This window comes from Glycine soja, chromosome 1 (genome assembly GCF_004193775.1).
Source record: "Glycine soja cultivar W05 chromosome 1, ASM419377v2, whole genome shotgun sequence".
NCBI classification, from domain to species: Eukaryota; Viridiplantae; Streptophyta; class Magnoliopsida; order Fabales; family Fabaceae; genus Glycine; species Glycine soja.
The window spans coordinates 5886639-5898465 of NC_041002.1; the positions used below are offsets into that span (position 1 = coordinate 5886639).

At 30.6% G+C, this 11827-nt stretch overlaps 2 protein-coding genes across 5 annotated transcripts; both read left to right on the plus strand.

Moving 5' to 3' along the window:
• The first annotated feature begins 2982 nt into the window (after positions 1-2982).
• On the plus strand, positions 2983-4081 carry LOC114406785 (glucan endo-1,3-beta-glucosidase 1-like). Its single transcript, XM_028369604.1, has 2 exons — positions 2983-3549; positions 3881-4081. Exons 1-2 carry the CDS (start codon positions 2983-2985, stop codon positions 4079-4081), a joined length of 768 nt encoding a protein of 255 aa, XP_028225405.1.
• A 2392-nt stretch (positions 4082-6473) lies between these two features.
• On the plus strand, positions 6474-8976 carry LOC114411381 (structural maintenance of chromosomes protein 2-1-like). 4 transcript variants are annotated; one of them, XR_003666431.1, is made up of 3 exons: positions 6474-7586; positions 7869-8447; positions 8582-8976. XR_003666431.1 is itself a non-coding variant. In XM_028375082.1 (3 exons), the coding sequence occupies exons 1-3, from the start codon at positions 6533-6535 to the stop codon at positions 8735-8737; spliced, it is 294 nt and encodes a 97-aa protein (XP_028230883.1). In that variant the 5' UTR covers positions 6479-6532; the 3' UTR covers positions 8738-8976. The 4 variants fall into 4 exon arrangements, 1 of the variants encoding a protein (XP_028230883.1); XR_003666430.1 differs by having other exon boundaries at positions 6477-6575; positions 7492-8447; XM_028375082.1 differs by lacking the exon at positions 7869-8447 and having other exon boundaries at positions 6479-6575; positions 7492-7586.
• Positions 8977-11827: the final 2851 nt, after the last annotated feature.

Sequence of the window (11827 nt, forward strand, 5' to 3'; positions counted from 1 at the left end):
AAATACCCCTTTTGGTTAAAAAGGTAAAAGAATTATGTATTTTCTCTTGTTTAATTTAACGAAAGTGGAAAAAAAAGGGAAAAACATATTTCTAAATTCTAATAATATTTTTGATTTTTAAATCAATTTTTTTTTCTCTCTCATTTTTTAGTACCGTAATAAACATAAGACTCAAGTATAATTGTATTAAATTATAAAAAATGTTTAAATTAGTGTGTTAAATATTAAATTATTCCTATTTTTTTAATTACAAATTATCACCAAAAAATTAGTTTGCTACTAAATTTTTTCCAGCCAGATGTGACAATATCAATGTATCATTTTTATACCATTATTCAAATATATATCATAATATTAATAAGACAGTATAATGAAAATTAAACCCGCGAACATAATTGATACACAGAAAGATGTCCGCAGTTCATCTTAGACTAATTTTAAGGCAAAAAATTATCTAATTCGAAAATGAGAAAGTGTGCATTATTATAGACTGGTCTTAAATTAAAACAATAATGCTATTTGATTTAAAGCAATCAATTATAATCTTTTTCAATTAATTATGTTTTTAGATTACAGATATATACTTTGGTGGAAATAATTCTGTTTAGGCAAAATAAAATTATTTTGACCAATAAAATTTTCTCTCAAAATATTTAACTAACGATTAAAATAAGTTTAAATCGGTTTTAACACTCCTAATTAAGATAAACAAAAAAAAAAAAAGAAGGCATTAAAACACTCAAACTGAAGACAGAAGTAGGTGCCAGTCCTTGGAAACCTTTGAACACGGAACACCTGTGTGATGAATGCTTCTTCAGAAAAGTTGATAGAGATGCGTAGGGTGGCTGGCTGGTGCTGCCTTTATGCCATTATTAGTAAGGTGCATATATGCATTGATTTGAACAACATTTCTGAATTCCGAGATTTATTTATTTTACTTCTTTCTAGCTTTCTCATGAAAACAATTGTGTAAGCAGTGCAGTGAGTGCATACATACATGATCTGATGTGATCTTACATCGGGAACCTGCGAGAACAACATCTCATCTCCTGGTCATTGGTCACTAGTAGGATTGAACTCCTTGTTCTCTTTCAGCTTCATCTTCTGACGTAAAACCCATAAATGATGATTAAGACGTAGCTTCCCATCTAAATTCGTAACGAATTCATTTTTTACTATTAAATTATTTTCCTTTTCTTCTGATTCGATCAAGATATCTTAGCTAGTCACATAATTTTTTTTCTCTATATCTTAAAGATGAATTTGTTGAAGTAGCTTGCATAAATAAATAAAAAAATCCATTTCAGTGTCATTTACGTGTAACGAAATACCCCTAGGTTAAAAAAAGAAAAAGAAATGAATCAAAGATCAAACCTCTAAATTACTACCCTAGCTAGCTAGTTATTACTTCACGAAATTGATTTGAGTACTTCATGAAATTAGTTACTACTACATTCGGGTTAGAAAGATATTGTCTTGATTCTCTCATGAAAGAAAAAAAAATTAAAACTAAAATAATTGAATCAACACAAATACTGATAATTCATATATATCATAATTATTTTGCATGTTTTATATTTTAAACATTCCTTTGTACAAGTTTATGACCAACATTAGTACACTCTCACTTTAAAATAAAATAATTCATACAGGTAGGGTGAATTTTGGTTGTGATGAAAGGGTGATCAATGAAATGGAAAATAAATGAAAGGTAGAAAATGAAAAAAGTTGAATTGTTTGTTTGTGATGAAAGAGGTGTGAAAGAAAGAGAAAATGTGGCATTGATACTCTTAACTTTCATTGTAGAATGAGGAAAATGAATAATAATTATGGGATCATAAATAAGTTTTGTGATGATTTTAATTGTTAAAATTTATGTGATAAAGATATTTTTCATTATTTGCCTATAGTTCAAAATGTCATTTGTAGTTGTTTATCAAAATTGTAAAAAAATTGTGTGTTTTTGGGGTGTCTATTGTATTTTTTTTTTAACTTTTTAACATTTTTGAATGATCAGAAACAAATTTAACCACTTCAATTCAAATATTTTATCTTTTTTATACTTTTTTCATCTCAACCAAATAACCTTACTTTTCATTCTCTTTTTCTCTCTTTTAACTCATTTTTATTTATGATACTTTCACTCATTTTCTTATCTCTCTACCATACCAAACACAATGTAAGTAAATTATTCTCAAATTTTCTTATCTCTCTACCATACCAAACATAATGTAAGTAAATTATTCTTTGTGTGAGTAAAGGATTGCATTTGATCATTTGACAAAGAGGTTACAATTTGTTTGACTTGTAAATTTAAACATACATGCATAACCGTTCATGTGTTTCCAAAATATTGTTTTTTATTTTTAAATATTTATAAAAAATCATTTTTATTACTTCTTATACAATATTTACAAATAAAATAAAGTAATAACGATATAATCATGTATAAAAATAAATAAAAAAAATTTAAACATACATGCCTAACCGTTCATGTGTTTCTACTCAAAACAAAAAGGACAAATTGAGCAAGAATGGAAAAGTAGAAAAGGATAAACTTAGATACAATACTTTATGTACTGCTTGTATTGCTCTTCAATTAGAATTAAAGTTTTAGATTTGTAATCTATGTAATAAAGGTTTCACTACTAAAAAAACACCTTTCAACGTCATTAAATTTAAGGCGGTTTTTAAAAACCGAGGTAGAAAAATAAGCAGTGGCATTATTGAAATTAAATGAAATTTTTTAAAAACGGTTATATAAAAAACGTCGTTGATATAAATGTATTTACAGTTACGAGGGCGTTTTTTACTCATGACCGTCTTTGATTTCAAATTAAATAATAAAATAAAATTTTTATTTTTCGGGTCTACACTGTTTCGTCCTTGCTTCTAAGCTCCGTCTATTGCGTTTCTCGTTTTAGGGAAAAACCAAAAGTCTCTTGGCTTCGAGAGAACTCCACAGCATGCCAATGGCGGTCAATGGCTTCGATGTCGCACCTGGTCAACTTCCTCATGCACCAGAAGATCACCCACATCGGCCTCTACGACCCCAACCCCGACATCCTCCGCGCCCTGTCGGGTACCCACATCCACGTCACCATCAGCGTCCCCAACAACCAGCTCCTCGCCATCGCCTCCTCCAACACCACCGCCACCTCTTGGATCCGCAGAAACGTCGCCGCCTACCACCCCTCCACCCGCATCGCCGCCGTCTCCCTCGGCGACGAGGTCCTCTCCACCCTCCCCTCCGTCGCCCCCCTCCTCCTCCTCGCCCTCTGCTCCCTCCACGCCGCCCTCGTCTATTCCAATCTCCATAACGACGTCTTCGTTTCCACCCCTCACTCCGCCTCCGTCATCCTCAACCCCTTCCCTCCCTCCCAAGGCTTCTTCAACCAAACCCTAGAAACCTTCATTCTCCCTCTTCTCCATTTCCTCTCTCAAACAAATTCCCCCTTAATGCTCAACCTCTACCCTTACTACGTCTTCATGCAGAACAGAAACCTCGTCCCTCTCGAAAACACCCTCTTCAAATGGTGCCATATTATTGTAACCAATGGCATTACATGCATCAGTGCACAACAACAATAGCAATTACTTATCCTCTGCCTATGCCTAGTCATAAGTATGGTTCTCGTGGTATTTGTAAGCATACCAATATAATAATATATATGCTTTCCAGACTATTCTTGCTGAGATATATATATTTGCTTGTCTTCTTTTCTTTACCATTTTTTTATTAACTTAATTATCTGGATTTCTTATGCTTGTGCGTGCTGATTAATGAGAAAACTGGATTTGAAATATATTTGCTTGTCTTCTTTTCTTTACCATTTATAAAAGTGAAAAGCCATTTGGGTTTGGATTTGAAATATTGCAGAGAAAACTGGTATGGAAGGATTTCAATATTGCATATGAAGCAGGAGGAGTTGGAAAGGAAATTAAAATACCATTTCCTGCTTATGTGAATAATAACTCTTTAGAGATTCGCTTTTATTGGGCTGGGAAAGGGACAAATGCTATCCCATATAAATCAATATATGGTCCTCTTATATCAGCTATATCTGTCACTCGTGGTTAGTTGATTTGTCTCTTTGAGTTTATTCTTCTAATTTTACATTTGAAGTATCAAATGACACTAATTGCTCTTGTGCAATGCTGAAACAGACTCTACAGGTGGCAGCACGTCTGCAGGGGTTGTAGTCGGAGAATTTATATTAGGAAAAGAAATTCATTAGCAAAAGGTGATGATTATCTAGAATAAAGTAACCAACTATAAAAATATGGATAATTTTTTTATTCCAACTTAGTATATTTTTTGGTAACTAAAATAATGTATATTTTTTCAAGACTATCAATGACAAAAGATTTTCTCAAGATACATAAGACATCTCATTCGGTTTTATTCTATTGTCAGAGTTAAAGGATTTAAATATGCAAACGAGTTTATTTACTAACAACTTTGATATTTCCAACAAGATTGGAGAAGGAGGCTTTGGTCCTGTTTATAAGGTATCCTACAAGATATTACATATAACACCTTATAATTATTGTGAATGATCTATGGTAATTGTGTAGATGAATCATTAAATAATTTAGAAATTCATAAAAATTATATAACATTTTGCAAATGCAGGGCATTTTATCAAATGGCACGATAATAGCTGTCAAGATGCTTTCATCTAGGTCAAAGCAAGGAAATCGTGAGTTTATAAATGAGATAGGCTTGATTTCAGCGTTGGAGCACCCTTGTCTTATTAAACTCTATGGTTGTTGCGTTGAAGGAGATCAATTGTTGTTAGTATACGAATATATGGAAAACAATAGCCTTGCACAAGCTTTATTTGGTAAATAATTGTCTTACATAATCAATTAATTTGATTGCTTTTGATATGACTTAGTTTTCAATCTTAACATATATATGACTAAATGATATTGTTATCTAGCTAATTTTTGTTTACTTTACGAAGGTAGTGGAGAATTTCGATTAAAATTGGATTGGCCAAAAAGACACAAGATCTGCCTTAGTATTGCTAGAGGTTTGGCTTTCTTACATGAAGAATCAAGATCTGCCTTTACATATGAATACCCCTGCACATGGCACATTAGTAAAGCCAAGAATCAATTGCTTTTTCTTATTTTTTTGTCTTACATAATCAATTAATTTAATTGCCAATTGTCATAATGACACAATGTTGCCAAGCATATACTGCAACTCTTTATATTTATTATTTTATTTGGTCTTTGTTCATATTATACTTGCTTGGATCTCTCAAAGTTCTGCCATATATGCTTTCTCATCCTCATTTTGCAATCTATTTATTATCCTTGTGCTCATATATATATACACATACAAAGCTTTCATTATAATTTCTGATTGTAGAAACTTTGCTGCAGTATGTTAGTATGTTTTTTTCCAAGTGACACTCTTAGCCTTAAGTGATTGTACAATGCTGGTTTTTGTCAATTTCTATCTAAACAAAGTCTTCTTTCAATTGATATATATATATATATATATATATATATATATATATAATTTATAAAAAAATATTACAATAAAACGTGAAATCACTAAATAAAATATTGCAACAAAACGTGAAATCACTTGCTGTAGTTTTTGAATTTCCCTTTAGGACTCTAGATATACTCTAGTTGTTTGCCATGTGTAGGAATATCTCTAGATATACTCTAGCTTTTTGAATTTTTCCCTTTACTGAGAAATTCTTCTTAACTAGATTGTATTTTTAGTTTAATTTTTATATATTATTAATTATTAATGGGAAGTTTTTTTCTCGATAATAATGGGAAGATTTTTATATTGGATCACTAAATAAATGGGAGTTATTTTGCATCATTCTTTAAGTTTAATTCTAACTAATGATTGTTGCACGTCATTTCCTGTATACTACATATATATACATATATATACATATATATATATATATATATATATATATATATATATATATATATATATTTCTTAGACAGGGATTATTAATATTAGAAAAAAAAATGTTATGCAACAGTTTTTTCCAAAATCACACAAACAGGTGCTAGTTTTTATATCACCATGCATGTTATTTTTAATTTGGCACACTTATTATTAGTGATTTTTTTTTGTTTTGTACGTTTGAAAAGTATATAACAAATTAAGGCTTAGGCTTTGTTAAGATATTGGTTGAGAAATTAATAAATAGAAAAAATTAAATTAACAACACAGACATGGGATTTTTAATTTAAATTTAAATTAAAAATTTAAATGTACACCATATGATTAAAAATTTAAATTAAGAAAAAATTTATATAAAGAATACAAAAAATTTACTAACAAAAAACCTTGCCTTTGTCTAATATATATATATATATATATATATATATATATATATATATATATAATTTTGGTGTTTATTAATTATTTATCCTTGCCTGGAATGAGAAGTGTTTTTGGTTTGTGATTTGTTAAGAGTTTTGATCATATGATTTTACTTAATCAAGGTACCAACACCAGTGGCGTCTATAGATGTCCTAAATCATGTCCTATCACTCCTTTATGTCGGCATGCATCAAATATCAAGGTACCAACACCAGTGGCTTGCTCCCGGAGATTCAGGTCATATTTCTATTTATTTTTTCCTTAGACAAATTAATTGTGCTACCACACGGCTCAAGACTTCTTGGGATCAATAATATCCTATCTGCTTCCTGTTGTGAGTATACTTCAAACTATGCACATTTTCTTACTTCTTTTGGTAACATATTGCTGGTAGGACTTAGGAGACAAAACAAAAAAGTACCAAATAGTATAATCTTTAGCAATTTTGTATGGGATATGATTACTTCCACTGGTCTGTGATAAACTCTTATGGTGTTGAAATTTGTTCAAGCTAGTGTGATAACAATTGCTCTGAATTGTGAGTTTAGCATTTCTTAATTAGAATTCTTGGTTTGAGCTTCTGGAATAAATTTCTCTCCTTTCCACTTTTCTTAGCCACGTTGATTGAAATCCTCTAGCGGCAGCCTAATCCAACTGATCCATTTTGGTTGTCCATTGCATCATAGATCCAATTGTGGTGCTTTGAGATTCTTTTGTTGATTATCTTTGAACTGCTTTTGTGTGATAATGTTGCTATGTGTTGTGTCTCGTCTTCCCATAATGAACTTGATGTGTGGATTGTATTTTAACTGATCTTGTATGGTAATTCTGTTATGCATCATGACTCAGCCTTCTTTCTTGAACTTGACAAGTGGACTGTGTGCTGCTTGACTTTTGTTATCGAGATGTGTTTAATTGGTCTTCTTATTTGGAAATAACTGCACTTGTTTTCAAAATGTGGATTGTGATTGCTTAACTGATTTTTATTTATTAAAAATAAATTGTAATTAGTAAATAATACAGTTCATAGAATGAAAATATCTTGAAGTTTGGGTTATGTGTGCCTATGAAAAGTGAATATTATCATCAATGATTATCTAAAAATTTTCTCTTGTTAGGTTCGGCTTGGATGACACTGTCAAAATCTTTCATCGATTACTGCATATGGGGATGGGACAACCTACCTCGAACCGTACTCATGTACTATCCAAAGGTGAAGTCTTTTCTTTTTTATATCCAACAATATATTAGAAGTTGCTTTTAATTAAATTTGCTTTGCTTAAGTGGTGATGCATCTCCAATCGTTATACCTTAGTCAAAACCTCTTTAAAATTTTTTTGATACTTAAGCTGTTAAGCATTCTTCCTTGCAGTTGCAACTTTTGAATGTAATAGTAAAATTTCTTCGAATGTAATAGTAAAAAAGTTTGAATGTATACGTTTTTTTATTACAAGACAAATATTTTGGTATAGCAAAGATTTTATACTCTATTCAGGATTGGGAGGATGTCCTGATCTGCATAGAAGTCAGTCAAGTCACAGATACGGGCAGCAGCAAGAGATTTGATTTACAGATAAGTATGAGTTTCATATATTACTTTGGACAGTAAAAAAAAATGTTATGCCTAATTAATAAAAAAACAATTTACAAGGATGAGAAATAAAAAAGCACTAAACTACTTATTTGTTTGCCATCTTTTGCCTATGATTTCTGCGTATGCTTCAAAATGTGCTTCTTTTTTAACTATTATTTTTTTGTACTATTGGTAACATATACAGTAATTTTTTTTATGGCCTTTTGAAGGAAATATAAATTTTATTTGATTTTAGTAAATTTTAATTCTAAGTGCTTCTAGAAAATTATTATAAAAAAACTTTAAATAATAGTATGAACTACATTTTAGTTCATACTAATATGGAAGAATGAGAGTTATAGTATAGAAGATCAATATTATGGAGGAATGAAATCTCTGTCAGAGAAGGTAGATGCACTTTCCCAGAATCTTGTGAGGGAAACGTCTGTACTAAATAATAAAGAAGACACTTTGAGGAGTGAAGAAGCCAACAAAGCAAATGTATGTCAATGATGTTCTAGATTTGTTGTTTGCTCAATTTTAAGATTATGTACCAAATCCTTATGCTTCTAATATTTTGAAATATTTCTAGTTTGTGAAGCTGATATTTGGGTTTTGAACCTTTGTGTTTTTAGCTTGTTAAAAATATTGAAGAATTGAAGCATTCTGGAAAAGAGAAGTCCTCTGCTGTTAAAAAGGCTGAAGAGGGGGCAGCAGATCTGAAAAAGAAAGTTGATGAGCTCACAAAGAGTCTAGAGGAGCATGATAAAGAATACCAGGTAAAGGCTTAAGTTGTCTGGCTTTGTGATGCCTATCAGTGGGATTTCTGTTATGCCTATTGAGGTGTTTTTGGCAACTTACTTTTTATCTTTTAGGAAAAGCAGTTGCTAAATTTGATTTGTATTATGTACAGTTGCATTTTTCCTGTGGTTTCATCAAAGAATTAGAACAATTATGGCTACAACTTTGTATGTTGGATACATTAGAGGATCATTAATTCAAAAAAGGATATTCAATTTGCATGGACTTACATATGTAGGATGCATGTCATTTGATGCTATTGTTCAGATTTCATTTGATGTTATTATTTAATTTGCATGGTCTGATTTAATTTATAGGTACCAGAGATCAATGTAAAAAAAATGCATCAATAAAACGAAGAAAATAAAAAAAAAACTTAGACATACAAAGACGGTTTCCGAAAACGTCATAAAATGACAACATAATATAGACCTACAAAGACGCTTCCCATAACCGTCGTAAATTTGCATAACATACAAAGACGTTTCCCATAAAACGTCTTAGTATGCAGTCTTGACATGCTATCTAAGACGGTCATAAAAACCGTCTTAAATTGGCACCTATTAAGACGGTCATGGTAACCGTCTTCATATCGCAAATTTATCTGTAGACTTTAAGACGGTTATGGAAGAAACGTTGTAATATTTAGCACATACTAAGACGGTTCCCATAACCGTCGTAAAATAGCTTATACATTTTACGACGTTGGCATTAACGACGGTTGAAAACCGTCGTGACATGGCCATAAGAACCGACTTAAAATCCAATTTTTCTAGTAGTGTTTGTATTAAAGATTGTGCAGATTTGAAAGGTAAAACTGTTTTTTTTTTGGTAGATTTAAAAAGGTAAAACTTCAATTCTGTTGGGTGAACAATACATGAGGTACTGTATCTTAGTTTTGTAAAAAAAAAAAAAATCATCACCCTTTCGTTTGGCATAAGGAGACGGAGAAAGGAAAGTGCTTGTTAGGCAATCCTAATTTTTTCTTTCTTCCTTATTATGTTATTAGTATTAAGTATTCATTGACTTAATCGATGATTAATTTTTTTTATAGGAGAATTTGATTGATTACTTTTAATAAAAAATTTTCTTTTAATTATAATTTTTCGATCAACAAAGTTTAAATATAAGATCTTACTTAAAAAAAATCAAGTTACTTGTATGAATAACTTGTTGATCAAACGGTCTTAGTGTAATTTTACATTGTTTCCAAAAAGGTGTCTTTTTAGTCAAATGAAAAAAATATTTTTATTATATTAGGTTATATTTTCTTTCTTTCTTTTTACTTTTTGTACAACTCAACAACTGAAGAAATATTTCTTCTACCAAATGACCTAACAAACTATATTACTTTTACTCTTTTTTTTTTTATAACACTTTTACTCTGTTTTCATTCTTACATTTTCTTTGTTTCCAAAATCAAACATATCATAAATATTTTCAACAAAACATGCATGTTGCCATCGATGGAGGGTGTTTTCAATTCTGTTTTGTTTCAAGTTGAAGACGTGGATTAGTTACAAACGATAAATGTTGTTGGGCCATTTGGGGAGACAAGCAGTTAAACCTTTTCAAATCCCTAGAGGCCCTTATATTATATTCTCTCGTATATAAGGACAAAGTGGATAACTTAGTCGGTTTCCTACCTGTGAAACCCAATGGAAAGAGATTGAACAATCTTCGGTACCTGTATGTTAATATGGTAGATGGATTGACAGCAGAAGGAACATATTTTTCTTCCAATTTTTACATGAATAAAAAAAAAGTCTTAGATAAATAGTTTCTTAAGGACAGAAACTAAAAAGAGAAACTATTTATCATATAAATCATAGGAAAATATAAAAAAAATCACAAATAACATAATTTTTTATCTCTTAATAAAAATATTTACTTTTAGTTCTTTGATCAATGCCTGTCACATTTGCCTAAAAAAAAGTACTCTCTTTAGCTAGCTAGCTGTTTCTGATTGTTTTTCTATTCTCTTTTTACTCCCACAGTTCCCATGTTTACTCTTTTTTTGTTGATGCAGTGCCTTTCTCCCAACTTAGGTACCGTCTGTTCAATTCAGTCAAATAAGGTGTTAGAACCTGTAATCCAGTGAGGGAAATTCCTATGTATAGAAAGAGAATTGTGATTGTGTAGTATGGTCAATTATACAGTAGCGTATCCTTAAGATCTTAACTATCTCATGTTAAATAAATGTATAAAGAATAACGTTATTCTCACAATATTGTTTATAATATTTTTCTCTTCTTTTCTTATATTCGAAGAGATTCAAATCATATGTCTTCAAATTTTGTTATCGTCCTTGTTCCAACAATAAAAAAAATTGACATTTCATTTAAAATAATTATATTTAAGGGGTATGTATGAAAATTGAAAAATACAAGTGAATATTTTAAATGAGATATCAATTTTTCATTGGTGAACAAAGACAGGAACACAATTTAGAGACAAATGATTTGAATCCCTTAGGACGTAGTGTTGATTCATGGACATCTCAAATAGAGTAAACACTCACTCCGCAGTCCACACGCCTTATTTCTCTTTATCTTTTTGTTCTTGTGACATCACATTACCAATTTCATCATTCATCTATCTCTCATCTCTTCTTAACTTTATATCTCTTGGGTGTCAGTGAACCTTTTTCCCTCTCTTTATTGTAGAAAGACCAACCAAAATTAGAAAATCTAACTTGGTTAATTCCACATATTGGAGGCGGGGATTATGTGATGCAAAACCAGAGATGAGTTGCTTCGATATTGTAAAATTGCCTTACAAAATTCTGCAAGATAAAGGATACAGTGGTCCTATACTAAAAATCTGTGTTGCAACATTAGTTAAGAGACTGCATTTACTCCATATGTTTATGCATTTATTTGTATGGAAAACATAGACCACAAATTGTTTGAAAGATTTTGAAATATTCCAATTCATGAAAGATCAATTTCTGTATGTACTCTGGCTACTAATTAATCAGAAAGTAACATTTCATTGTAAAGTATAATTTAAAAGGAAAAGTACTGAATATGTAGACTCACGAGTGTCAAGTATATAGTAGGCATACACATAAATGTCAA

Bases quoted from the DNA above. Each gene is read 5' to 3' on its own strand.
- LOC114406785 (XM_028369604.1), top strand. From the start codon at position 2,983: ATGGCTTCGATGTCGCACCTGGTCAACTTCCTCATGCACCAGAAGATC. The intron at 3,550-3,880 runs GTAACCAATGGC...GAAATATTGCAG, and splicing joins TCAAATGGTGCCATATTATT to AGAAAACTGGTATGGAAGGA.
- LOC114411381 (XM_028375082.1), top strand. From the start codon at position 6,533: ATGTCCTATCACTCCTTTATGTCGGCATGCATCAAATATCAAG. The intron at 6,576-7,491 runs GTACCAACACCA...TTCTCTTGTTAG, and splicing joins GGCATGCATCAAATATCAAG to GTTCGGCTTGGATGACACTG. The intron at 7,587-8,581 runs GTGAAGTCTTTT...TTGTGTTTTTAG, and splicing joins TACTCATGTACTATCCAAAG to CTTGTTAAAAATATTGAAGA.